Below are 27872 nucleotides of genomic sequence, written 5' to 3'. Positions count from 1 at the left end.
TTTCAAAAAAAAAGTAAAATCGATTCATAAATCAAGTATTTATACGCTCAAGCGCATGCCCAAGGCTCCGATGATACGCCCAGAGTGCGGAGAGCTTCCCAGGCTCAGTTATGCGACTGGCACGCCCTAGTGACGCGTGCAAGGAGAGCCCAGCGTCTAGGCAACGCCTGCTAACCATTACTTGTGGAACACCAGTTCAGTCGAGTGTAGACTTAAAAAAAATTACGCCTCCAGATCTCGTAGAGGTGCCAAATCACAGGCAAAGAGACAGGTACGTGGACAAGACATCCAATTGCGAGCTTCTACAGTGCGTCTACGTCTCGACAAGTCCCGACGCACCGCGACTGGTGTCAGCACCCTCACAAATACATCGGCTGCCCTGGCAAAGCGCCCTGCGCAAGACGGACACGAGCCAGCCCTGGGAGCAACACATCAGCGGCGACACCACCGATTTCTCTGGATTTTCGCAAACCAACTTCCCCAGCCCTTCCCAAAATGAGCGCCATATCTGCTAGCGCGGCATAAGCGCTGACACGCCATCGAGAATCACACCATATTGGCAGGACCAGGGATAACCCAAGCCCGTGGGCATGCCTTCGCCCGGACCGAGAACCAGTTGCATCGCCGCACCCATGCTGGGCATGTCTACAACTCTCCCAAGCCGGGTTTGCAGACCTGCACGCTCAACCTTCTCATTCCCAAGGCACGGAACACGAGTCGACTGCCAACGCTAGCCGAGGCGGATGGACGGGATTGCTGTCGCGAACTGCTCGTCAAGGGAGTCACCGTTCGTCACACTGGACTGTCGTCGATGATGTAGTCCTTTCGATGGAACCCGTCAGCGCCACGAAACGTGCCGCAATCCTCAGCGCTGTCGGTGAAGTCGGTTGGCCAATGACTGTTCGGCCTATGCCCGCCAGGTGGTCGGAACGGTTTAGGGCGTTGTGCCAGAGTGCGAGGACGCCGTCTGAGTGCCTCGACGCCGCGCGTCGCCAGTAGACAGGGGAGTTCGCCAGATGCGCCTGGATGGCATGGCGACATCCGTCTTGTCCGTTGTGTCCTAGCATGGTACAGAGTCGCGATGGATTGACTGTCACCTGCGGACCGTCACGCTCGAAGTCGGGAGCGGTCGATCGGAATGTAAGTACTCTGGCAGAATACTGGGGACGACAACTGTCTGTGCTCGGTGGTCGACTCGCGACCTTGGAGCCGGCAACAGCTGGGCATGGGCGCAGCACGAGCAAAGACGCAAGCCGCTTGAATATTCTCAGCAGCCGTATTCTCGGCAGTCATGGTTTCAGCAGCGATATCGTTTCTACTGCCGGATCAGGAATAGCAAGGTCTCCTAGCCGCCAGCGTCTACCGTAGCAGCTGGAAGCGACTCCGCCAAGTCGCAGAGTGTGAGGATAGACATCCGCATCCGCTCGGCCAGAGAACCTGAACAGGAGCCGACGGTCGCATGGATTAGCAAAGGTATTTTCCTTGCTTGGGCTAGTTCGGTCGCCACGACGTTGCTGGTGGTGGTGGAAGTGCGCTTTCGCGGCCGTGCCTTGCCGTCTACGCTTGTGAAGTCCTTTACTGCGGCCTCCTCCAGATTATGACTTGATGAACATGTGAGATGTCCTCTGTGTCCGCTCGCCACACGATAGCTACCGATACTGCACATACGGCTGGTGACAATTGCCGTCGTCTTCGTAGCAGGTTTTGGTTGGCACCGTTGGCACAAGTTCTGATCCCATGACTGGACTTCCCCGTCGACACATACAGTATTCCAACGCTCTCAATGCGTGTGTAGTACCTAGTACGCTGCTGAAGCGCTTCTGTGGCTCTATGTGTGGGCTAGCTGGATCCCGTTCACAGAAGGCAGCTCAAACGTATCTCGCGGTTCTCTCAGGTACTCCAGTAGTACAGTAGCATGCGCTCATTGTACCCCAAATTTTCAATGCAGCTGTTCTGGTTCGTAGCGACCAGGGTAATAAGGCGGCAACAGCCCAGTTAAGGCGACAACAGCCCAGTTATTTGCATCTATTTCTGGCCATGCTACCTGAAGCTACTTTCGCCTCATTGACTTGGTACTGCAAGGTACAGTTGCCAGAAAGAGACGGTGCAGTACTGACGGCGACGTACATCTTGCGATACTAGACTTCCGATCAAGAAGTGCTTCTTTGTAGCCGGTGCGAAGGTACCCTACCAGACTCTGCGTTCGGATTGCGGACCTCATGCTGTGTCTACCCTTTCTGATGTACAGGAGTGTGGAATGGTGAAGCTGCGGTAGGGCAGATGTAGGCCTTAGGACGTAGGGCTGCTGATGGCGCCGTCGGTCCAAAGAAGCAAAGCCAGCGAACACCAGCACTTGGAGTGAAGGGGGACACAACCTGGCGCGGATCCTGTCGGGTCCTATTCCTGGCCGTGGCGCATTGCTGCTCCCACGGGCACTTTCGGGTCCCTCCAATTCCCACCGCGTCAGTAATGTGCAGAAACGATACAGAGCCCAAACAACCACTTTGGTCCCTACGGTCGTAGCCTTCAACTGTATCCTTTTCGAAGTGCACCAATTCCAGATGAGACCAGAACCATCCAGTGGCATACTGTACTCTCTTTCTAAAGCTTCAGCTCGAAGGCTCACGGGCTGTTTACGGTCCGGAGTTCAGTTGGCCCGTTCTGGTGCGTAAGCCAGAGATCCGCTTGTACCATTCCGACCAGAGGGCCAGTCACCACAGAACCTGAATCATCCCGCAGCGTATTCTCTTTTCACTGCATCCGTCGAGAGCTCGAAGACTCTCATGGGCTGTTTGCGGTCCTGGCCTCCATCGTTGCTTGCAGAGGTCGAAAAAGTAGCAACGTTGCACTGGCGCGATTAGTGGGCCAGGTCCCGTAAGAACACACCATCAGTAGCATGGGCCCGGTTCGCAACCCCGCATCATTCTGGTCAACTGCCCAACCTTTCTTTGCGGCGAGAACCTCTTCAAGACACCGAAGAGACGCTGGGCCTGAAATCTTTCACAAGACTTTCACCAACATGGGTCCTTGAACCAGATCAGCAAGTGCCTTGACGAGGTCACTTCTACCCAATTCGAGCTCGTCATGTCATCCACATCATATCCGCAAGCCAGCAGCAGCAGCTTGCTACATCAACCGTTCCGCGAGATGCTATTGTAGCACCGTGGACGCTCCGAATGATGCTCCAAGAGGGCCCAGCAAAGCTGCCTGAAACGTTGAGATAGCTAGACCTCCATAGCCCACACCAAGCGACAGAAAGACAAGGCCCGCAAGAGCGGCTTGTCGCTGCAGAACAAGACGCAGGACCTCAGCCGCTACTGCAACGTCTTCAGCGCGCTTGCGTACTGGAACCCGACGCACGAGCGGTGGGACACGGCGATGCACGTCCCGCGCGGGCAGCGGGTGCCGGACTTGAACAGGATTGTCTGTCCCCATCTTCTTGTTACCGTTCCGTCGAGTGTATGCAGCCCCGTTGCTGACAGCCGCAGTTTCGTCAATCAGCCGCCGGCCGTGCGAGACCGAGCCACGGTCGAGCGACACGATCGCGCCGCCATGTCGAAGCAGTCAATTTCGAAGACCAGCCGGACGCTGGCGACGACGCGAATGCCGATGTCGAGGTGGATAGCGACGCGGATGCCGAGTACGAAAGCGACCCAGAGTATATGGCAGCAGCTCCTGTTGGCGCGGCGGAGCCGCTGTCCGTCTACCACATGATTCCCGACGAGGACGGCGGGACTGTCATTCCCCACAGTCCCAGGAGGCAGGTGGGCGTGAGGCAGCAGCCTTCCCTGCAAAGGCTGCAAGGTAAGCCTGGGCCTCGTCTATTGACTGCATAGCCGATTGGCCGTGTGATGCTCATCATAACGTAGGCGTCCTAGGCCCCCAACCGACAGTGGAGCGACAGCCCGCCTGCACCGAGTCCGGATCCACGATGAACGCTACGCCGACCGCCGCGAAGAATGCAGGCCGACCAGCACCCACAAGATACACCGGCCACGGCGCGATGGATGCGTCGCTGCAGAGAGCTGTACGTCAGAACAGCCGGGTGGTGGCCAGAGAGCCCTTGGCGACGATCATGTCGACTCGACCACGGCAATGCCCTCCCAGACTGAAGGGAAACGCCGCAAAGTCGTCTCCCGGCCATCAAGCGGAATATACGCAAAATATCACGAGATGTGGACCAGAGTACAAGGACTACCAGCGCAAGTTGCAGCGGGGCACCGCCCCCAAGAAGATTATGGGGTTGCTGGAGGACCTTCGGACGAGTCTCGGCGGTATATCGTTCGGGTGAAGACGTGGTACATGCTGATACGGAAGATATCACAAGCGGCAGCTTGTCTATGCTTATGTGAACTATACTTCAGCTCCAGCCCATTTACATACCAACACTTCATACGCTGCTGTCACCTCTTCTGCTCCTGTCTTGTGCGCGGCAGGAGAGGCATTCGTGAAGGCTCCGTCCAGATAGCTGTCTTTAGTATCTACACTGCCTCGTAGTTAGTCTGTTTCAGGTGTTCCTCCTGTCCTGGCCTTACGATGGATCTAGATGCAAGGTGTGAGCTGGCTTCATAGATATCATCGATCGTTTCAGTCCTGATTTCAGCACCAACCCCAGCATTCCTACATCAAGATGTCCTCGAGGCTCGTCTTGTCATGACTCCGTATTCCCCATGCATCCATGGGGACCTCATACAGCCCCAGACCCTTGGCTGAATCCACAGCCGGCTCTAGAGAAGAGCTCAGGGCAAGGTCTGAGCAGGATATCCAGTGGAGGGGCTCACTACCTTGACGTTCTGTAAAACAAAATGCATTCCCATTCGTTTCGTCATGATATAAGTACAGCTATGAGCCCTCCGACCCGGTATTTCATCAAAGGATAGTCGATCGTTCGGAGCGGCCTTCGACACGACCTGCACAGGCTGAAGTTGCGCGACTCATATATGGGGAGATGGAGGTCTAGCGGCAAGCTGGCGCCCTCGTGAACAACGAATGCATCACTAAGGCAGTTCTCATCTCGCTCAACGGACATCCCATGTATGCATCTCCCCACTTCAGTGTTCGTTTTCACATTTCATCCTCGTCTAGGAATGGCCCAAACCTCCTCTTCAAGAGATCAAGGACGGTGACACGGATTTGGCGTTGCGAAAGCCCACGAAGGCGCGAAGTATGTTCGACATGGTCGGGAGATATCTTGTTGCGTGATGATTTGATGTCGAGACCGACCTGATGATAGAAACGACCTCGGCGACTAAAGTAGGCGTAGACCGCTTGTCCCTGTCGAGTACGTGCCGAGCCCCGAGAAAAACCTACTTTGACCAGTTTATCCACGATTTCGGGGGGTATCGGTGCTGCCTTATGTATCGCCGTCTTGCGTCGAGCTTGGGAACGACCTCCCTCTGTTCTGACAGGAACACCGCGGTGCGTAGGGCGATGCGATAAGCTCCGTGAGGGCGAGGCCGCCGCGTAAGTGGATCGAGCACCCGAAGAAAGCACACTCCGCCCAGCGGCCGGCGGTGTCTGTTCGTTGGCAGTTGACGGATGTGGGACGGGACTTGAGTTTCGCTTGTCAATTTTCCGAGTGCCGAGATAAATCACTTCTGGAACGCCGGCCATAGCTCTAAGCGTTTGCTACTTGGTTTGGAGCCGTGGAGTCGTCGAACATCACCGTGCCAGGAAGCTGTGTTCAGTGATGGAGAACATCCAATGTGGGCTGGGCTGTGGTAGTGGGTAAAGTGTGCTCCGATTTGGTGGCCCGTGTGCAGCTCGGTGAAGTGGATTGTTGTACGGTAATGTGCGACATGTGCACACGGCGAAGACTCCACTGTATCCCAAACGGGAGCTCTCGCAGTCGGAAACGAATGCCACACGGCGAGACCAGTTCCTGTGTCTTGATCTGCTGATATATCCATTTTCTTGTTTTTGTCACAACTTACTGTACATGCGCCGATGCTCATGTAACGACATAATCTGCCCCGTATCACCCGTTGCGATCTCCTGGCAATGTACCAGCCAATATTATTTGTTCTTTACTGAAACGCGTTCTTGCACGCATACCTACCTGCATGCCTACGATACCCGCAGATGCATCATCACCGACCGAGCACATGTAGCTGTGTCTCCGTACTTGGGTTCCGAATCCATGTCTGGAAAGGAACGGCCACCGCAAAAGCCAGGTACATGGGACAGGATGTGAATGCCTTGCAAACATTTTTGTCCTACATATGTTCGGTGAAAGCTCGAGTATGCATATGTAGGCCTCCCAGAACGTGCACTAGTGCCCACATGCGACCCGACATGTCCCTCCCTCGATTATAAATAACTCGCTTCCATTCAGGGCCAGCCTTAAAAGGCAAGTGGTGCTAGAAAGAGCGGTGCAAGTACGCAGACGAGTTTTACTTCATTCCATTCTCTTTTTGTCCCGTGGCCGTGCCTCTCATTGGGCGAATAAACCCCATCCGAATAACTCACTACGTCTACATTGTTTGATGTTTCCCCCTCTGCCAGACCTGCTTTGACTGAACAGCGGACCATGCGATCTGCTCGACAGGAACAGGCACTCCCATCTTCCCCTTCCCAGAACGATACTTCGGAAGAATCAGATGAATTTGAGCCGCTTATATTCAATACACCGGTCTTGGAGGATGGATGCACACAGTTGGACCCTGCATTTGCAAAGGAAGCCGACGCGTTAGCCAAGGTGGTAATGGATCAGTTTTCGACCTGGTTGGCGAGCCGCTCGGACTCTTCGAAGCGACTCGGACCCGACTCTTCTGGTTCCAGTCACGAACGGATCCGACACAAAAGCTCGCTCGAGCATATAGCAGTCGGTCAACAAACACCGCCCGGAGAGGACCAGACAGCCATAGTTGAATTGCCATGGCTCGATCAGCCCGTGTATGCCTGTCCCCTTTACATTGAAAATCCGGTGCGGCATATCCACTGTCTCACTCGTACCAATCCGCACAGCATTGGAGTTCTCAAGGACCACCTATGGAAGTCTCACCGGCAGCTGCCCTTCTGCCCAACTTGTGGAACCGAATTTCCAAGATTCGACGAAAGAGATAATCATATCCGGAGTCGGACGTGCCCTCGGAATCCAGCAGCGATACATCAAGGCCTGTCGGATAGCAAAGGCACGAACTGACCAAGCAGCCCACGCGCGACACCACTGAGATAAGCCAGTGGTGTTTCATATGGAACATCATTCACCCACCCCACGAAGGACGATCTCAGCACCATGAAGCTCCACCAACGCCCTACTTCCAGGGGAAGCTGGCGTCTGTTATCCGTGCGTCCCGAGGATTCTGGTCACAAGAGGGCGAAGTCCTTATTGCCGAATTCCTCAGACAGAAAGATCTACGCGACTACAGTGTGCCCAATGAGGAACGCAATCTCGCTGCGCTGCACCAGATCTCCTGAATAACGTGATCGATCAACTTGCGCATAGTGTACAAGCAGACTATCATCGTATTGGCAACTAGGCTTGGTAGCTTCCTCAATGCTGCCTCTAACTTAGTTTAGACGACAGAGCCGGAAGATATGGTATATAATCACTGTCGCGCCCTTCTTCAGCTGATATATAACAAAAGGGGCCTCAATAAGGATACATCTGCTATTATCCACATGTACCATCTGCTCCTTCTATAACGAGATGGCTTTCAAAGGATGCACGGGTCTCGCTATCGAATAGCCAGCGCATTAGGGCACCAATGCCTTGTGTTTGACTCGGCCAAGTGAACGCGTTCGCTGCCACGAAAATTGAATGTCGTATCGGTGCGGACTTCCTCTGGTAACAGCTCATTCTTTGCCGACTCGAAGAAATCCCTCTGGCCATGTGCACCGTTTTTCCTGTTCATAAGATTTATAACCCACACGCCAGCTTGAGCACCCTTGATAATAGTGGTAGTATAAGCCCCTTGAACATTGCCTTCGAGAATCTGGACGATCCTGGGCAGGAGCTCTTGTTCCCAATATTTATGAGTTGATTGAGACTGAGAATCGTGAGATCTATGCCTTGTACTTTGACCAGTCCGCCATGATATCAGCTCAGTAATTGGTTCGCCCATGGATTGCCGACAGAAGCGTTGACGGAATCTCTGAGGCTCATAGTGCGAAACGCTTATTCCACCACTGGGCCAGCGCCGGTTTCCTCAGGCATCCAGAGTTGTCCCATATTAGGCCGCCCGCGCAGGGAATCGCACAGAATATAAATACCTGCGCCATTCCTACCCTCTCACCAATTTTCTTCTTCCTCTTCCTCCCAACTTCTCACCCCTTGCTCACCATTCCATATATTTCCGTTCACACATATAACCTGAGAACATACGTCTACCCAGCCTCTCTCGGTACCAATCACCATGCCATCGTCTATTGGAATAGTTTCGGCTGCTCAGTCCGTTGATACGGGATTTAACAAAATCGATGGGCTCTTTTACGGTCCCGTCAAGGAGCGTGGTCACTTGATCAAAAACATCGCCAAACCAACCTTGATAGATGGTGCCGTTATGTTTGACGTTACCTGGGAGCCAGTGTGGGTAGATTCACACGATATTATGGGGGAAGGTGTCCCGTACCTCTACGAAACTCTGTACCTACGTTCTGGCTTCCAGAAGGACACGAGATGGTCGCGTTCCCTCAAGCTGGGTGAAACCAAGACGGCGGGGATCCTCCCGGTCAGGGTCTTGCAATCAAAGGTAGTCGAGGTTGATGGATGCACCAAAGATTGCTTTTTGGTGTTCTTCACGGACTGCAAGGTCGGCCTCCAACATCTGAATGTCACTGGCTTGAATACGGCAAGAAGCTTTCTATGCGCCTACTCGAGAAATCTGGTTTGCCTTCAGAGGAGGTGGCGGTTCCATTCGTCAATACAGAGACCCAAAAGCCCAAGGCTGTAAATGAACCAACCAATCGAACCACAGGCTCTCGGTTGGTTGATTTGCCAAATGTCGTGGTTCGGTTGGTTTATCTGACAAACCACAGGCTCTTGTTTGGTTGGTTGTTGGGTTGGTTGTTTAGGTTGATGAAAATAGTGTTCTTAATTAACATGCTGTTGATCATCGGCCTCAGCGCCCAGATGTTCTCGCAACCACTTGGTGGCTCTCTCGCGCGCTTCCTCGTATCCAGCTGCTTCCAGGCCCCTTCTTTCCACCTCTTCTGTTATTGACAGGAATATCGGATCAATATCGCGGATGATACCGGCCTTGTACCAAGATCGTAAGGTCATCGAGATTGCCACGATAGTAATGTCAAGACTGGAGCGGGAATCATCCAGCAGGCGACCAGCTGATGAGAATAACCTCTCGCATTCCGCAGACATGGATTGGATCGTGAGGAAGTCCAACGCCATCCGCGAAAGTCTTGGGTATTGATGGCGATGTTTATGCCAATACTGGATCGGATCGTTGACGTCGAAGTCACCTGGTTCTCTGTCGATAAAAGCCCATCTCTGGTATTCGCCTCGAACCTCGTCGTCATCGAAGGGTTCATCGCTTGCACGCTCGCGCTGTTGTTGAATGAAGGAAGTGAAGCTGTTAAGGCGAGGTGGGTGTGGATGTGCTGATGGTGTGCGTGGCCTAGGGTTCGTGATATCTAGGCCCTTATATTCATCATCCCCCACCTTCTTGACTACCTTCTTTGCGTCACGAACCCATTGCCTTTCTCTTTCCCACAACCATTCGAGAGAAGTCCAACGGTTAGCTGGATGAAAGACGTGTGCGGCGTAATATATCGGCGTGTCGCCAAGGCCATCGTAATATTCGTTGACTTTGGCCCATGCGGCGTTGATTCCCACCTTATATTGGATGGGATCGGGGTAATGTTCAGCATCGATTCGGTATTGTTCAAGCTTTTGAAGCATGAATTCAAAATGAATTCAAACCCAGAGGGGTAATCGTATATATTACCATACGATCCTTCAAACCCGTGAGGCCAACGCCTGCCAATCAGCCTCAGTTAACCAGTTGTTTTCCTGTAGAAACGGCGGTCGTTTGGCCGAAGGTCTGATGCCGTCCCTTCCAGTAGACCTATTGTCTTGCTCCCATGCTTGTTGAAATTTGATGCGAGTAAGTTCTATATACTGCCGCAATCGGAGAACACGTTTAATCATGTAATAGGTTCCCAACCACCGCGTTTGGTTATCTTTTACGAGCTGGAGAGGTTTCCTCTTTCGGTCACCTGGATTAGCAGAAGCGGCGTATTCGGTCTTCTGGCAAGTGAGGAATATGTCATTGAGCCGGTCGCTTTGATCAACGGCGATAACGAGGATTCGAAGCTTGCCGACGGGACCTTGCCTCCTCCAGAATTCATATTGTGCTGACGTCAATTGCTCGTTGCCGTCTAGGTATTGATCGATGGCGTCGCCTTCATTTGGCAATGGTTCAGCAAGGCTTTGGCCGCGAGGTTGAGGACATGGCCAAAGCAGCGACCTCGGCGACGACGACCATCAAAGTCAAACACGTTTCCGATGAATTCCATCGCGGTGTCCATGTTGCTGGTGTTGTCAAGCGTGAAATAGCCGGTCTTGTTGCCAATATTGTACACGTTGATGAGCTTCACGATGGACGAGCCGATGGTGTCACCAGCATGACAACCTGCCACTTCCGGCATACCAAGGATGATCTTACGAGGCTGGTTGGTCTGCTCGTCACGAAAGAAGCAAGCCAGGCCATACACGTTCTTCCTGTTCTTCGACCTCCAGCCATCGAACGCAAAGTGTATATGACCGGGAGCGCGCTGTAACACTTCAATTACATGCTCCTGATGACGGTTGAATTCGCTGACGATTCGAGTTCGAATGGTGGTCCGTGGCACGCTTGTGCGAGAGTTCAGGCGCCCCTGAATTGGCCATTGCAGCTGCCGATGAACAAAGTCAAAACACAAAGTCAAGGGTGCTTCGCCAACGAAGTGGCTCGAAGAGTCTTGAGGCCGGGCTCTTGGCTTCTTTGCGTAACATGCTACCAGGCGCAACCAGGCCTGCTTAGGAGGCTCTCGGCGTCTCAGACGGCCCAGAAACAAGAAGTCGTGCTGCTGGAGGGTAGTATATGCTTAACACTTTGTTGAGAGACAATCAATACACCGACCTTACACCCTGCCAGTGTTATCCTGTTGCCAACGCTGCTTTCACCAGAGTCGGAACTTCATAGCCTATCAACTATATATATATGACGGATTGTCGCAGATGCCTCGATGTCCTGGAACGTAGCTGTGAAAGCATAGTGGCGAAAGTATTAGTAGTATCGATAACGTTGACAAGTTTTGGTACATGAATGCGGGTACAAAACCTAATATTTACCTACTCTGAGGCTGCATAGGGCTCTGGTAATTGTAGGGGAAATGACACGGCATGTGATAAATGCGTTTAGCACTCCTGTTGAATATGGTGCTTGAAATGGCTTTTAGGGTTTCATTGCGTCTGCTGTGCCGCGCGGGAAACGGTCAGCAAGCCACTGGACGATAAATACTCCTATCAAGGGGCCATGTTACTAACCTGACTGCATTAGTAACTCCGACGCATCAGCGGGTACCACTGTACACCCAACGGCACGTGAAACCGCGATCTGGAGAATCTGTCAACATGATTATTGCACCAGCCCTGATAAATCAGGGGAAGCAGACAGGGCAAGATTTCGATGTGGAGAATACAATGTTGAAGATGGAGGTCACTTGTATGTCTTAACCTTGAAGATCGCCATATAAACAAGGGTATTCTGTACTGATAATCAGTCTTATCCGGCACGATCCCCTGACCATGAGCTTATTGATACATGTGTTGATATCAATCCACACCCATACTTTGCGCAAATTTGACTACACCATCAATCAAAATAATGTATGCTCAATCTAGCTTTATTGTATATCGTGCAGTACAGTGTGTACAATACGTACAACCAGATCGGGTTTCAACTTGCGTGTCTAAGGAGAAGTAGAGTGGATAGAGTAGACAGACTGCCGAAAAGCAGGGAGCAGTTGCGTTGATTTACAAGTACCGTAGCAGGCGAAGCCTCATAGTATTGCAGGATTGAGCATATTTATACACAGTCGCTTTGCACGATAATTCATTTGCTAATAATGTGACAAGGACAATAAGGGTTTGGATCTGATTCAGTTAATAATTGACTATGACACTTCTGAGGGCTCTGGTCTTCTCCCTCTTGCTAGAGAAGTGATACGTGAGGCTTATATACGAGGTTTGGTACACCTAGGTGGCTTATTCCTTCTAACTGCTGTAGCCGTGGAATGTGACTAGTCCGGTTGGGCCGCTGTACATACCAGTAGCCCTATGCAGACTTTCTGCATGTGACAAATACGACGATCGGCTATTAATCGATCTTGGTGTTGCCGATTTTATGATCAAGTCTATTGTTGATAACGCTCATCCATTTGCCTGTTTTTCGAGTTGACAGCACCCCCTAATGTTTTCATTGCATGGCCCCTAGTAAAGAGTTTTGTAATGGGATGAACCCCTGTCAATGAGACTCAGGGGCCAGGGCCCCTTCGTATAACCCACCGACCCACAGCACGGGCGCTATCGAACCTTCTAGCAACCACGAGAGAATACGTGCTGGAACGGAAACACGTATATAAGTAGGTAGACATTCTCACGATAGTCAAGGGAGATCTTTCTCTCTTTAGAGAATTCTTCTTGTAAATAAAGATAATAGACGTTAGAGTGTAGCACTCAGTCTGGACCCTCACAAGTTTCCTCGCTTCCATTCGTTGTTGCGCACTATATTACTAATTTCTCACTATGTTAAGCTGGATTGGACTGAACATACGAAACTTCTCCATTACATGAGAGCAAGGCCGATTTGCGTTAGGGTAATACTCCAAAAATGTCGTAAATAGGAGACGATGGAAAGGCCGAGATGTACAGGGGAGGGCCAAAATCGATTTCCTCAGACAATAAAGCGGTGGGCCAGCTCATGTCGTTTGCCAGTTGACCTTATATTTATCTTGCATTCACAGAGACGACACCACCCTCTGGCTGAGGCATTCTTATGCCATGGAAATCCTGAAGCTGTCATGATGTTGTCCGAACGCCAAGAGCGGCTCTCTTTCACTGAAGGTCTATGAACTCAAGATCTTCTTGCGTCTTCGTACGGACTAGTTTACCCACCAACGGGCTCATGCAAGCAAGGAACTCAGTAATGGTGTACGTGCCTGAGAGAATCTTATCGGTCAGTGTGTAGAATCGTGAAGGTGATTGCTGGAAGAAAGTACGTGGAGCTGTGCCCATCTCGAACTTGACTGGTACCCCAGTATACAAACTCCAAACGCTGCCACGCGGATAAAGAGATTCCAAATAATAGGTTGTCGGATTGGTTCCTGAATAGTGCCACGAAGAAGCCCAGCCCATTCCCCGGACCAACCAGAATCGGTAGAGGAGCGCCCCTGAAGTCGACAGCACGCGGCCCTCGAGCGGATACCAGCTGCCCAAGATGGCCCCTACGATATGGCATAGTGAAGCGGCCAAGAACAAGGCAAAAGACCTCGGGCGGTACTGCTATGTCTTCAGCGCGCTTGCGTACTGGAACCCGACGCACGAGCGGATGGAGACGGCGATGCACGTCCCACGCGGGCAGCGCGTGCCGGACCTCAACAGGATTGTCCGTCCCCATGTCCCGGTTACCGTTCCGTCGAGCTTCCCAGCTACTTTGCTGACAGCAGCAGTTTCGACAATCAGTCGCGTGCCAAGCGAGACCGAGCCACGGCCAAGCGACACGATCGAGTCGCCAAGTCGAAGCCATCAATTTCGAGGCCCAGGCGGACGCCAACGACGACGCGGATGCCGAGTACGAAACCGACCCCGAGTACATTGCAGCAGTTCCCGCTGCCGAGGCGGAGCCTCTGTCTGTCTACGACGTCATCCCCGACGAAGATGGCGGGACTGTCATTCCCAAGAGTCCGACGAGACAGAAGGGTCCGAGGCAGCTGCCTTCGCCGCGAAGGCCGCAAGGCAAGCACGATTCTCGTCTACTGATTACATAGTAGACTAACCGTTGACGCTCATCATACAGCAGGCACTCCAGGTACCCAGCCGACAGTGGAACGGCAGCCCGCCCGTACCGAGCCCAGCTCCACGACAAACACTGCACCAACCGCCGCGACGAATGCAGGTGCTTGGCCAGCACCCACGAGACACCCCGACCACGGCGCGATGGATGCGTCGCTGCAGAGAGCTGTACGTTGGAACAGCCGGGTGGCGGCTAGAAGACCCTTGGCGCCGATCATGTCGACTCAACCATGGCAGTGCCCTCCCAGAATGGTGGAAACGGTGTACAGCTGTCACAGGCAGGCCGTCCAAGAGTGTCTGTGCAGAATGCGACGAAGCGCACGCCAGACTACTACAAGGACGACAGACGCAAGCTGCAGCGGGACACCTTGGCAAAGAAGATGGTGGGCATGCTAGAGGACCTTCGGACGAGTCTCAGTGGTATGCAGTTCGGGTGAAGACGCGGCACATGGTGATACGGTAGATATCGCGAGCAGCAGCAGCTGTCTTCGCTTATCTCGAAGCGTAGTTCCCGTTCCATCCATTAACGAGCCCATTATATCATCCCTTCTGCTCTTGTGACTCCCTACTACTAGTCTCCACAGTCATTCTGCTGTGAGGAAATAGTATACGACGCACAGCCGACTCCCATTCAAGGACATCCTTGCGGTAGATGGCAAGAAAGGCATTCCCGAGGATCCCTCGATAGCTGTCCTTAATATCTACACTGGCTCGAAGCCAATTACTTTGTTTTTCCGTGTTGTCCTATCATGTTGTTGCGATGGATCTAGATGCAAGGTGTGAGCTAGGTTCATTCAATCGTTTCAGTCCTAACCTCAAACCGACACTAGCATTCTACGTTAAGATGTAATCCAGTCTCGTCTTTGCCCGACTTTGTATCCCCCATACACCCATGGAGACCTCGTCCGGCCCCTGGCCCTTGCCTGGTTCAACGGTCAACCCTTGGGCGGAGTTTCGAGCAAGAGACGCTGCCCGAGCAGGATCACCGACGAAAGGACTCCCACATCGAGACTGAGGAGCTCGAGGTCCTTCCGTAGCGGGGCCGCCTGCATCCGTTTCCTGTGCCAAGATCGTCGGGGGTATATTTGACATCTCTGATGAGGAATCCCCCACGTGCCCGTCTTGGGCATGCAACCCCTCCATTTCCTGGTGCGAGCCGATGGTATCCCCATTGCTCAAGCCAGATGCATCGGACTCAGGATTTGGGAAGAACTTGCAAGCCGCTTGGCTATTGGATACTGGCGTTTCCGGAGATGGGGACTAGGCTTGAAGAGCCCAAGAAGGAGTACCTGGAAGGTTAGTGATGGACAGGGGAGTAAGGGGTCAAACGGGCAAAATACACCAACCGCCAGCGAACCCGAGATGGGGAGGCCACAAGGCGAAGGCAACGGCGACCTTAAGGGGACGCTGCGATCGAGCACGGTGATGTTCGTGTACGCGGAGAGGGACATGTAGTCGCTGTAGACCAGGGAAGACTTCTCGAGCCAGGCGTTGGGCGGGGTCACAGGCTCGTTCTCGCCGTTGTACTTGTTGATCCACTTGAGCGCCTTCGAGTTGACGGTTCGAACGCGTTCATGAGCATGGATGCGTTCGTTTGCGCGTAGACGGGCTCGCAAATGCTCATGAACCCGCTCGACTTCTCGGTCTCCCTCACGTACGCGCCGTGGCCCTGGATCGAGACCTGGACCGTCATGGCGTACATGTCCCCGCTGCTGAACTCGTTCGTGTGCGTCTCCGGGCAGTCGCTTGAGACCACGATCACCCCCTCGTCCTCTCCGTAGTTCCTGGCGCTCATCCTCAGTGGGAGCAAGAACTCCATATACCTCGGGAACGACCTCGTCATCGTAGGCGCGCCCGGGACCGGGTACCCGTTGATGATCCTCGCCATCGTGGCACTCTTGTCGTTGCTCATGATCGCGTTCTGGATCAGGATTTGTGTGCTTGCGCCACTACGGGACGATGGTGATTTTGTCGACGGTGATGGTGATGCAAAAGATGTGCTCGCTCTCCAGGAAGATCGTCTGTCCACTTGCCTCCAGATCCTGATCTTGTTGTGGTTCATGTTCATACGCGTGGTCTCAGTGATCTGGTCCTTCTGGTGCAGTTCGAGCACAGGTCTGGGATGTTGATCTTGAGTAGTAAGGGGGTCATGTCCACCTCTGCCTCCCCGGTGATGGTGTGGTACATGATCTTCGTGAAGGGCGGCGACCCCGGTACATCACCGTCCACGTGCACAATCCCGTTCGTGGCCGTCTTGCAGTACTCGATCTTGCCGTCCTGGTGCGCTTGTAGGTCCCGTAGGCGTACTCCTCGACCGTGCACATGTTACATGTTCCTGATGATGATCTTGTCCTTCTTGGTCTCCTTAATCGTGTTCGCGATCCAGTTCTCGTGCTTGTTCGTGTTGGTGGAGCAGTCCTTGTTCTCGTTGATGCTCGTCGCAAATCACAATGTCCTCTGTTATCTTTACCGCCTGAACACGAACGTCACCTAGTTCGACATCAAGTTCCTGATCCAGAACGATGTGCTGCTCCTCTTCGACCCGGGAGACGAGTGCGAGTGCGTGGACGAGGTCGACTTCTTGCCGTGCTCCCTGCGTGTGTGCTTGTTCTTGTCCATGATCTCGTACGCAACTCTCGACCCCTTCGTGTGCTTGCGCCTGTGCGAGTGAGTGTTTTTCCTGTTCGGCTCCGACTCGAGTACTTCGTGTCTCATCCTGTGCCTCCTTTTGTGCTTGTTGGTGTACCCGTTCTCGCGCATGTTCCTCTCCACCGTCCTGCGTATGAACTCGCTCATATTCGGGGTCAGGACCTCAGCGACCTTCGGGACGTCGTGTTCAATGGTCTCCGGGCTCATCTTCGGCTGCGTGTTGATGCTCTCGACCTGGACGCGCTCCTGCTCATCACGAATATCCGGACTTAGTCGTGCCGTCTTCTCGGTCTTCTTTTCGGGGCGATTTTGAGCACGTACACGCTCGAGACGGGGTTCATGAAGATGATCATGTTCAGGTACTTGTACGCCTGCTTGTGCATTTACACGATCACGAACTTCGGCGGGTTGCTGCTGATTCGCACGAATGGGAGAAGGGGCCTACCCCTGATCCACTACCGCGTCCTCGCACGTCTTCTGGTTCTTCGTCACCTTCGCCTTCGGGGTCGTGGGCTTGATCTCGGTCTTGCACTCGTCGGGAGCACGTTCATGAACACGATGTCGGACAAGGGCGTACACCCGATCTCGACCATCGAGCTGATGGAGGACTCAGGCATGGTCTGGTTCACCGGCGTCTACCCGTCTTGCTTCCCGCGTTTTTTATATTCCGCTGCCAAGACTACTACAGTCCCTAGCTCGAAAAGCCATAGGGACAAGAATGAACACCATTAGCCAGTAGGACTAGCCAACTTCTCTAGCTAAATGAGCGTAAGATCTTCAAATTAAACCAACGCGATGTTTCAATGCCGACCTCATTTACTCGTACGCGATCTACCGTACGTATCCCCAGTCCGCACAAGGCGTTGCATCTTGTGTTGGTAGAAATGCAGGCATGAGCTCCTCGACATGACTTAGACGTCTGTGTCATTCTCAATGAATAGAGCAACAGAAAAGATTGTTTTACCCTCAAAAGGAAAGTCGTTCTCTACCGTTTCGATGAAGTATTAGGACTTTGCATGACGCAATATCACAACCTCTTCGTCATGAATTCGGAGCGGAAGATTTCTTGCATCAAATAATACAGGCCAGTAAGGTCTTGTTCTTGCCGCACGCGTTCGCAATTTCTTTGAATTGCTCAAGCTTAGAAAAGACGAATTTATATGCAGGACGCATATCCCATATTACCACATGACGCTCGGAAATCACCAGTGCGGTGTCTGATCTGCCCATCCCCTTTTAGACTTATGGGTACGGTCGCGAAAGAAGTTAGGATATCTTCCATATGCTGCAAGGCTACCCAGTAGCAATTCGATCCGACATCCATGACCCGGTTTCCACGCCGCCATCGCTGACTTCGATTCTGAGGAACGCACCAGAAGAATCAATTCAGCCAGCATTGAGGCGGCCTGGCCTGGCTTCTGCGGATTCCGAGCTTGGTCGGACACCCCCAAAAGCTGAGGAAGTACTAGATTACCATTACGGGCTAACTGGTTTTGCAGACGTAGCCCAAATCGTTTGATAAGAGACTCCAAGCAAAACTAGCGGAAAGCTTAGCTAGTTACGCTCTGACGGAACATGGCTTTTGTTTTATAGTCGTAGCCAGATATTTGCCAATTTCTGTTCATTCATGGTCGGAGGGTAATCGTAGGAAGTATCCATGCAGCTAGCATTGCGAGAAGTGCGCAAGTCTTTATTCGTTGTCAATGGGAAGGTGGAACAGATACCGCGAACTTGTGGGTCCAACCCCCAATACACGCATTCTCTGCGAATGCGCACGGCTCTTCGCTTGATGCGTCCGGGCAAGAACAGCACTTCTTGCTAGAGATAGCCAGCGATGTCGAGCAAATGTAGAGTCATACATTGCCCTATTACTACTGATGGCTCTTAATGTAATGCGTACCTGCTGAGTACCCTCAAGCCGCATGTGGGTACGCGACAACTGCGACAAGACGCAAGCACGCGGAATGCCCGAAGTGGTTTTGTGGGGACCTAGGCTGCCATGGCTTAACGTTGAGTTAATTCCGGCGAGTTACCATCGTCAGGGGGCACAAACGCGTCGGAATCACAATGCGCGTTTCCTTATAATCAGTAATGCACCCATCGAGGGCGGCCACTAACTTAGGATATCTTTAGTGTAAAATCAGACATATCATTGCCCAGAACTTGTGGGCACGCCCCGACTCGCCTCCTACTCGGCAACAATAACCTTGGCTGGCTGCCTTTAGTTAGGGGTGCCTACGTGCCAAGGAATTGGATCCATGTAGAAATCATAAACACGACGGATCTGGAACGATCCGATCAGTGAGGTGAAACACATCTTCTGCCGGTCCACCTGCAAAACGTACGTATTCTATCCTACCAGCACGGCAGGGTGGAGTCCGATCACAAGAAGACTCGCCGCCATGTGGTCGCACCAAACCCCAGATTGGAGAAATGCGAAACCTATGACGTCATGCGGGGTTCCAGTTCCATCGACCAGTCTTCTTAGTACACCAAGCTACTAGGACACTACACATTCTAGGCATTTGACTCTACCATAGAGCCCACAGCATATCGTCATTGTTACGATGGAAAGAAGGTATGCACCAATCCTTCCGGCAACCAAGCGCCCAGCGGAGATCGACGCGCCCTCGGAGACCATTGAAGAGTTGCCTAAAAGGAAGCGTATCGGAACCCAATCAGCTTGTAATCGATGCAGGGCGAAGAAAACTCGGGTAAAATTGTCATGTTGTTTACTCTATGTGCCCGGCTGACTGGGATTCTACTAGTGCGATGGAGTTCGGCCTGTGTGTGGGCCATGCTCTAAACGATCGGTAGACTGCGTCTACGTCGAACGAAAAAGGATACAGGAGGACGACGCAGAAGTTTTGGAGCTACTGCAGTCTGTCCCCGAAGAACGAGCGATCTACATCTTGAGGCTTTTCCGAACAACCGGAGATTCGACCAGTGTCTTAACTATTTTGAAAAGCGGCATCGACGACGACGAACGGCATAGATCTTTGCAGGGCTCAAGGCATAGAAGGCCGACGGCCGATCTACCTAGACTCGAGCTGGAGTTAATGGCCAAAAACGCGGTATTGTATCCTCCACTGCTATGGGTATCGGTATACGAATTGGAAGGAAGAAATCTACTTCGTCCCTTTACACTTGCACCTACGCAAGTTCCTGAAAAGCCGTAGGTGCATCTGCCAATTCCCTTCGCTGTGTACGCTCTGGTTAACACTATTTCGACCAACAAGACGGACAGTGACAGCTAGGAAGCCTCCACTTTCCAACGAAGGTGCAATGGGAGCCATATATGTTGATTTCGACTCGGCTGCAGCATCCATTCGAGCCCAAGCGCCTATACAACAGCTTCCAAAACGAGGGAAGTTCTGCGATGAACGCATACGTTCGTTGGATATAGGATCTTGGACCAAAGTCCCAATCCCTAGCGAACATGCTGCAAAGATAATCTCTCTATACATTGAGACTGACCATCCGCTACTGGGTACATTCGACCCGGATCTCTTCATTTCTGACTTAGTCGGCTATCGAAACACTTTCTGTTCCTCCTTAATGGTCAACGCTTTACTCTACTGGGGATGCGTAAGCACGACGAACAATGGATCTGGCGGCGATTAGTATTTGACCTGCTAACTTCTACACCAGCAAATGTATACTGCGATTGACGAAGATGTCGATTGGTATACCGATAAACTTGGCGATGAGGCAGAACGTCTATGGGAGGAAGAAAAAGAGCATGACTTACCGCTCAACGTGGTAAGTGCACAACTCTTGAGCCTCGCTTTCATGGGTCGGGGGAAAGACCATAAAGTTCTACATTTCCTCGCTGCTGCAGTCCAGATGGGAATTCGACTAGGACTGTTTGGTGTCGACGACACTACCGCAAACCGACTTGTTCAGAACATCCCAGAGAGTCTACGAGATGCTAGCTCTTTCATAGCTTGGGGAGTCTTCAATTGGACAGTGTAAGAGCAAATAGAATCTTACTCACTAACGGGAAGCGAAACTGACCATCTAGTTTGATGTCACTTTTCTACAAGAAGCCGGGTATTGTGATTCCAAAACACCCCCCTATCCTGCCAATCCCTAGAGATGGTGGTACTGAGGAAAACCAAGAGTTGAGGATTGGTGGAGCAGTAGGTAACGAACAGGTTAAACTACGTTCCTTCATGGGGGTCATATTCACTAAAGTTTGCGAATTCTGGCTTATTGTACATGAAGTACCACTGGCATATCACGAGAGCCGAGACTCCACCATTCGCAAGCAGTTGAAGCTGGATTTCGCCGAGAAGAAATATCGAGAGATCCTTGCATGGGCGGAGAACTTACCCCCTCAACTTATCTGGGCTGACAATAACCAGCATCATGTGATCATCTTCTAGTAGGTCTCTACGTCCCTTGTTCAGTTCTTCATTCTTCCACATAAGTACAATGGATATTGATACCTCTAGTATGTGGATTCATTCAGTCATTCTTGATATCTTCCGGCCCCTTTTGGACAGGCAGCGCCCCGAGAAATTGCGATTAAGAACGTTTTCTGCCCCCGACAGCACTGCTAGCGCCGCATATACCGCATCAGTCAATCAACTGAAACAACTCATCATCCATTTCCGCTCCAAATATGAGTCGTCGACCTGCACTATGCTCTGGCATACCGCCCTTATGTATGTGGCGAATGCGGTACTGCAAGACACGGACGATCCGCAATGGCATGAGCACCTCCTCTTGTGTATTTACGGCTACGAAAGGCTGTGCCGACCTTTCCGAGTTGCGGTAATCATTGCTCGTGGGTTGCTAACGATGACGCTGCGAAAGAAAAACATCAAGAGTGAAGAGGCACGAAATATCCTTGGGCATCTCCAAGAGCGAGGGCTTGGGCACGTTCATGAAGATATCCGAGCCACTTTCATGGGCGATCTTGAACTGGCTCAAACTGATCCGCAGGCGGCAGCGATGGAGAAGCTAGCCGACGACTTCGAGGATACGGCACTTTTCCAAGAATTCATCCACTCCGGTAGCGAGGGCATTGAGTAACGCCTCACCGGATCTAAGACGCCTAACCAGGCCCACCACCACTTCCTCTGGGACCTCGATAGACGACTTTTCTGGGCAATCGACGAACTGAATCCAGCGACAGAGAACAGCGTCAGTGTCTTCTGCAGACCCGCCACGCATTGTCCATGAGACACTCATTGCTGAGCAGCCGAGAGTTTTGGGTCTGAGCATTTCCATCTTATGAATAGGTGCACTCCATACTTCTGGCGAAGAATCACTGGCAGCTCGGACATGTTTCATAATACTGGCCTATCTCAAGTCTTTCCAGAGGCTAAGACCTCCACGCATAACGCTGTCTATTTTTAAATCTTTTCTGCCCGCAGATGAAGCAGGTGGGGGTTCTACGCTTACATCTGCTAGGTATTCGCTGGTGGAGCTTTCCGCGACGCGTTAGCGCTGGTCTCAAAAGAACTTAGTAGGATTCGGCTTCCAGTTATACCTTTACCAGCCTAAGCTGTTGCTGGTAGTGATAGCTCTCCATTACTAGCCCGTAAGCGTAGCAAAGAGTAGCAAGCAGACTCTAATCAACTCGATGTGCAACCAGACAAATCATCCGGAAGATTGTGTCTTATCGAAGAAATGGAGTGATTAGATATTTCCACCATGATAGAGGTTCACTGTCTTCCAAGCATAATTCCATTCTATGCTGCGTATCTTGTGATCCGAATCCCTCAAATGCAGCATACGCCTCTGCTGGGCTGATACTAATCCCGGAAACCCTAGTACTCGAAGGAACAGCAGGCTAGGGCGCACTAGAATACAACTTTCTCAGCAAATTGGCGATGGTTCTGCTGATCGCTGGCCCGTCTAGGCTTCATTGCAAGAACGGGACTCCATCGCTATTTGGTACCTGTGTCGTCTTCCTCCGTAAGATCGTCGTTGGGCTGCCACCCTTCCTCATAAATCGTAGAATTTGTAAGGCTCGGGTTTCCGACTCCGTGATCAGAAGCTCAATGATTTCAGCAGCGGAGTCACTTTCATCCCTCCAGACGCCACATACTCTCCCATCGCTGCTCGAGACATAATCACAGCCTATTGATCGATTTTTGTCGACCGGACTGTCGCAAAAACTCGTCATTAGCCTCGAGAAATAGAGAAGAGGGAGATGACATAAAGGAATGGATTTCGACTAACCAACATCGCAAAGTATCAAAACCGGTAGACTTTGGGGACATCTTTCGATTCATGTTGCAAATGAATCCAAGTTCAAGTAGTTGATCTCTACAGAAATGGAGACGTGTGGGCTAGTAATAGCTTTGTGCGGGGTAGGCTTTTTGCTTGACTGTGTGCGTAGTAGACGTCATCGCGTTAGCCCCTTAGCGTTTATCTGATGATCCCAACATCTGGTCTAGTAGCGTGTGTATGCGTATGACGCCGGGCCAAACATGGTGCAGTGCACACCCGGTATGGGGTTAGATGTAGGAACTGCTGCCATTAGCGGCCAAGAGTCGGCAAGACCAGTTCGTTTCCCTCAGCTGGCTGAAGAGCCAGATCCACCAGAAGGTGACAGAAAAATGGAAACAGCTATCACTCCTTGTGTTCCTGCCGGCGGCGACACAATAGATTAGAAGCTACAGGCGTAGCGATAGGAATGGTATGGTAACAATACCAGGCAGTTCGCAGGCCACGCCGCTGGCACCCGGACACTGCCAGCCACTTGACGGGGAGCAAGATATGTGCGACTCTGTTTCCCACTATCTTTCCTGGCCATTTACGTCGCTCTTCCATGGCATCATTGGTCAAGTCAAGTCTCTCACCTATTTGTTCGTCGCACAGAGATAAGAAGTACGTCGGCTCTTTCAATTCATTGAAACTTGTGAGGCATATGATATAGATGATACAGACTGCGAAGTGCACGAGTGCGATCCATGTGCCTAGATTTTCGACTTTGCGTTTTCAACCTCCTCGGCCGTTGCCCAGTCGTCTTCGTCCGAGTTGGCGTTGGTTATATTCCTCATCTTGTAGCCGAGGGCAGATTGGATCTCCCCCAGGGGCGGCAGGAAGGAATAGGCGTTCGAATGATCGAGGCCGAGCATGACCTACTCGCGGTTCTTAGGACAGGGTGGCAAGGGGACGTCGTCGTTGACCTCGGGGCCTTGGCCATCCACCATGCGCGTATCGGCCAGCAGGTAGCTTTCCTTGACGTGGTGGAGAGTGGATTGGACGTTTCCGCTGGACCGTAGGCGATGCAAGATCACCAAGGCTTCGTCCTCAGGTCGGCTGCGCAGCATCTCAAACAGCTCATGGAATCTCTGATGCTGCTCGGCTAGGTGGTGATACTGTCGCCGGAGGTTCGTGATCGGGGTGGTGTTTGGGTCGTCGTCATAGACGCACTCAATGGTACGACCCCGGCACGAGCCGCAGGAGGGACGGTGACCGTCGCATTTTGTCTTATGGGAGCGGCAGCGGGCACAGGCGAGGGGTACAATTTTCCTCTTCTTGATAGGTTCGGCAGGCTCGGCAGGCTCGTTAGAGCCTATGCTATGCTAACCTGGACTCTGGGCAGGAGGCGACGAAAACTCGATGAAGCCATACAAAACAAGAAGGAAAAAACGGAGTCGGTACGACTGGTGGTGGACGGTGGTAGATTGTGGTAGAGGACAAGGTATTTATTGATGGGCGATGCTAACTTGGGACAGGCAGACAACCAAACCACTTGTAGAGCTCAGGATGTCAGCCAAATGAGGACGCATCCTTCGAGCCCGAGCACGAAATCCAGCAAGACGCCGCCGAGACTTTGTACGATTACTGGAGAGCCAAAGGCGGACGAACCAAAACCCTGTTCTATGAGGGAAAGGACCCACTGCCCGAGACGTATCACGTCTTCAAGATTTTGCATCACGAAAAGAAAGGAACCAGACTTGAACTTGAAATCCAATGGGTCGGTTACCCTGCGACGTCTAGTAACACGTCACTGGAGCCGGAAGCGAAGTTGAAAAAAATCTGCCCGGAATTGTTGGAAGAGTACGGGGAGCGCCAGGGTGGCCGAGAAAAGTATATTGGTAGACGGGGACGCCCTAGAAGGGCGCACTGAGTGGTCTCCAAAATTATCGTGCCGACGACTGATTTGAGATAATCGGTCACACATACAGTACATAGGTATGCCTTTCTTTTTGGGGGCGGGGGCGGGGGCGGTCATGACAGGAGGATGACAGGAGGGAGCTCTCACAGTAGACGATGTAATCATTTCGAGTCAGTGTAGATACTAAGGATAGCTGTGGATCCTAGTAAATGCCATTCTTGCCATCTACCATCATGGTGTTCTCCGACTTTTGAAGTGGGCTGCACGCCGCGCACTGTTCACAGCAGACACGGCGAGAAAAAGTATGCTTCGAGATAAGCGTAGACAGAGCTGTTGCTCGTGATATCTACCGTATCACCATGTACTACGTCTTCAGCCGAACTGCATACCGCTGAGGCTCGTTCGTAGGTCCTCCAGCATTCCCACCATCTTCTTTGCCAAGGTATCCCGCTGCAACTTGCGCCTGTAGTCCTTGTAGTAGTCTGGCACGCGCCCCACCGAATTTTGCCCAGATCCTCTTGGACGGCCTGCCTGCGACAGCGTAACGCCGTTTCCCCCCACTCTAGCAGGGCATTGTCGTGGTTGTGTCGTCCTAATCGGCGCCAAGGGTCTTCTAGCCGCCACCCGGCTGTTCCAACGTACAGCTCTCTGCAGCGACGCATCTATCGCGCCGTGGTTGGGGTATCTTGTGGGTGCTGGCCGGGCACCTGCATTCGTCGCGGCGGTTGGTGCAGTGTTCGTCGTGGAGCTGGGCTCGGTACGGGCGGGCTGCCGCTCCCCCGTCGGTTGGGAACCTGGAGTGCCTGCTGTATGATGAGCGTCAACGGCCAGTCGACTATGTAGCCAATAGACGAGAATCATGCTTACCACGCGGCCTTCGCGGCGAAGGCAGCTGCCTCGGACCCTTCTGTCTCGTCGGACTGTTGGGAATGACAGTCCCGCCATCTTCGTCGGGGATGACGTCGTAGACAGACAGAGGCTCCGCCTCGGCAGCGGGAACTGCTGCAATGTACTCGGGATCGGTTTCGTACTCGGCATCCGCGTCGTCGTTGGCGTCCGCCTGGGCCTCGAAATTGATGGCTTCGACTTGGCGACTCGATCGTGTCGCTTGGCCGTGGCTCGGTCTCGCTTGGCACGCGACTGATTGTCGAAACTGCTGCTGTCAGCAAAGTAGCTGGGAAGCTCGACGGAACGGTAACCGGGACATGGGGACGGACAATCCTGTTGAGGTCCGGCACGCGCTGCCCGCGTGGGACGTGCATCGCCGTCTCCATCCGCTCGTGCGTCGGGTTCCAGTACGCAAGCGCGCTGAAGACATCGCAGTACCGCCCGAGGTCTTTTGTCTTGTTCTGCAGCGACAAGCCGCTCTTGCGAACCTTGTCCTTCTGCCTCTTGGTGTGGGCCATGACGGAGGCCTAGCTAGCCAAAATGGTTCGGCAACGTGCTGGACCCTCTTGGAGCATCTTTCTGCGTGGCCATGGTGCTATAATAGCGTCTCGCGGAACGGTAGATATAGCGAGCTGCCGGCTTGCGGGTGTGAAATGTTGATGAAATGATGAGCTCGAGCTGGGCAAACCTTGCCAGGGGTGCTGCTGATCCGGTTCCAGGACCCATGTTGGCGAAAAGGCTTCCAACAGATTTCAGGCCTACATAGCTTCTCTTCGGTGTCTTGAAGAGAAGTTGTCGCGTAGCAAGAAGATTGGGTGTTGGCCCTAATGGCGCGGGGTTGCGAATCAGCTCCGCGCTAGTCGCGCTAGTGCGCCATTGCTACTGCACCCAACGGTAGGGCCAACAGGTTTGCGAGCAACTATGGAAGCCAGGATCGCAAACAGCCCATGAGAATCTTCGAGCTCTGGACAAATGCAACAAAAAGAGGATACGCTGAGGGATGATTTAGGCGAGGTGACGCCGGAATAGTACAAGCGGAGCGGTGGGAACATCCAGCTCTGGCTTGCGTACCCGAACAGGTATGAGCTGCAGTACAAGCTGTCCGTCCGGCGTCGATTCCCGTCTCTAGTGAGACTCTTCGAGCTTAAGCAGCAAAAGGCACCACAGCATGTTACTGGATGGTTCTGGCCCATTCGAAATCAGTGCATCGAGAAGCATACAATGGGACACTATGGTTGTGCGGAGCAGAATGGTTGTTTCAACCTCCCAGTCTCATTCTGTTTTCTGTATACCATCTACTCGCTGGGATGGAGGTACCCGTAAGTGACGCGTGTGAGCAGCGAGTGCGCCACGACCAACAACAGGACGCGACAGGATCGATGCTTGGTTGTATCCCCATTCGCTCCGGCTTTGCTGCTGTTCGCTGGCTTTGCTTATTTAGACCGACGGCGGCATCAGAAGCTCTACGGCCTGATGCCTACATCAATCATACCGCAGCGTAACCAGTGCACACTCCTGTACGTCAGAAAGGGTACTGTACATACAGCATAAACCCGAATGTAGAACTTGGTAAGATACCGTCGCACCGGCTACGAAGAAGCGCTTCCTGCTCGAAAGTCTAGTATCGCAAGATGAACTGCATGTAAGTCAACCCGTCAGTACTGCATCGTCTCTTTTTGATGACTGTACCTTGAGGTACCAAGCCAATGGGACCGGAAGTAGCTTCAGGTAGCGTGGCCAGAAATAGATGCAGATAACTGAGTTGCTGTCGCCTTATCATACTGGTCGGTACGAACCAGAACAGCTGCATTGGAGATTTGGGGTACTATGAACACATGCTACTATTGGAGTACCTGAGAGAACCACCAGATGCGTTTGGGTTGCCTGTCGTGGACGAAACCCAACTAGCCCATATCACCATATCACAGAGCCACAGAAGCACAGAAGCACAGAAGCAGCGGTACTAGGGACTACATGCATACAATTGGAAGCGGTGGATAGTTGCAGTAGACCGCAGCTAAGAAGCAGGTCCTCATTGAGAACTGCGCTGGCCATTTCTGGACGACTGGGCCTCGAGATACCAAGCCCGGAATAGGAGAGTAGCTTTCGGTAGCAGGGTCAGGAAAGGATGCAAAAGGAATGTGCTTTGCCTAAAGATACAGAAAAGTACGAACCACAACAGCAGCACAAGAGATTCGGAGTACCGTGATCCCCTGCGACTCCGGGACTACTGTACAGTAC

At 52.4% G+C, this 27872-nt stretch overlaps 8 protein-coding genes across 8 annotated transcripts; 2 read left to right on the top strand and 6 right to left on the bottom strand.

Moving 5' to 3' along the window:
* Positions 1-5064: 5064 nt before the first annotated feature.
* On the bottom strand, positions 5065-5613 carry PG985_005798 (uncharacterized protein; the record flags this gene model as incomplete). The annotated part of the gene is made up of 1 exon (XM_066825567.1): positions 5065-5613. The coding sequence occupies one exon, from the start codon at positions 5611-5613 to the stop codon at positions 5065-5067; it is 549 nt and encodes a 182-aa protein (XP_066688727.1).
* A 916-nt stretch (positions 5614-6529) lies between these two features.
* On the top strand, positions 6530-7419 carry PG985_005797 (uncharacterized protein; the record flags this gene model as incomplete). Its single annotated transcript, XM_066825566.1, has 2 exons — positions 6530-6894; positions 7134-7419. The coding sequence occupies 2 exons, from the start codon at positions 6530-6532 to the stop codon at positions 7417-7419; spliced, it is 651 nt and encodes a 216-aa protein (XP_066688726.1).
* Positions 7420-9034: 1615 nt separating this feature from the next.
* PG985_005796 (restless-like transposase) lies at positions 9035-9856 on the bottom strand (the record flags this gene model as incomplete). The annotated part of the gene is made up of 1 exon (XM_066825565.1): positions 9035-9856. One exon carries the CDS (start codon positions 9854-9856, stop codon positions 9035-9037), a length of 822 nt encoding a protein of 273 aa, XP_066688725.1.
* A 479-nt stretch (positions 9857-10335) lies between these two features.
* Positions 10336-11307, bottom strand: PG985_005795 (PIF1-like helicase domain-containing protein; the record flags this gene model as incomplete). The annotated part of the gene is made up of 3 exons (XM_066825564.1): positions 10336-11022; positions 11079-11133; positions 11291-11307. The coding sequence occupies 3 exons, from the start codon at positions 11305-11307 to the stop codon at positions 10336-10338; spliced, it is 759 nt and encodes a 252-aa protein (XP_066688724.1).
* Positions 11308-15512: 4205 nt separating this feature from the next.
* Positions 15513-15923, bottom strand: PG985_005794 (uncharacterized protein; the record flags this gene model as incomplete). Its single annotated transcript, XM_066825563.1, has 1 exon — positions 15513-15923. The coding sequence occupies one exon, from the start codon at positions 15921-15923 to the stop codon at positions 15513-15515; it is 411 nt and encodes a 136-aa protein (XP_066688723.1).
* Positions 15924-16501: 578 nt separating this feature from the next.
* PG985_005793 (uncharacterized protein) lies at positions 16502-17043 on the bottom strand (the record flags this gene model as incomplete). Its single annotated transcript, XM_066825562.1, has 2 exons — positions 16502-16928; positions 16982-17043. 2 exons carry the CDS (start codon positions 17041-17043, stop codon positions 16502-16504), a joined length of 489 nt encoding a protein of 162 aa, XP_066688722.1.
* A 2184-nt stretch (positions 17044-19227) lies between these two features.
* On the top strand, positions 19228-21700 carry PG985_005792 (uncharacterized protein; the record flags this gene model as incomplete). The annotated part of the gene is made up of 6 exons (XM_066825561.1): positions 19228-19345; positions 19478-19835; positions 19900-20248; positions 20312-20631; positions 20685-21047; positions 21118-21700. The coding sequence occupies 6 exons, from the start codon at positions 19228-19230 to the stop codon at positions 21698-21700; spliced, it is 2091 nt and encodes a 696-aa protein (XP_066688721.1).
* Positions 21701-23760: 2060 nt separating this feature from the next.
* PG985_005791 (uncharacterized protein) lies at positions 23761-24560 on the bottom strand (the record flags this gene model as incomplete). The annotated part of the gene is made up of 2 exons (XM_066825560.1): positions 23761-24197; positions 24494-24560. The coding sequence occupies 2 exons, from the start codon at positions 24558-24560 to the stop codon at positions 23761-23763; spliced, it is 504 nt and encodes a 167-aa protein (XP_066688720.1).
* Between the last annotated feature and the right edge of the window lie 3312 nt (positions 24561-27872).

This window comes from Apiospora marii (genome assembly GCF_038362585.1).
Source record: "Apiospora marii strain CBS 49790 chromosome Unknown utg000003l_segment0_segment0, whole genome shotgun sequence".
Taxonomy (NCBI): Eukaryota; Fungi; Ascomycota; class Sordariomycetes; order Amphisphaeriales; family Apiosporaceae; genus Apiospora; species Apiospora marii.
The sequence above is the reverse complement of the archived record's forward strand: the minus strand, read 5'-3'. Positions and strand labels throughout refer to the sequence as shown.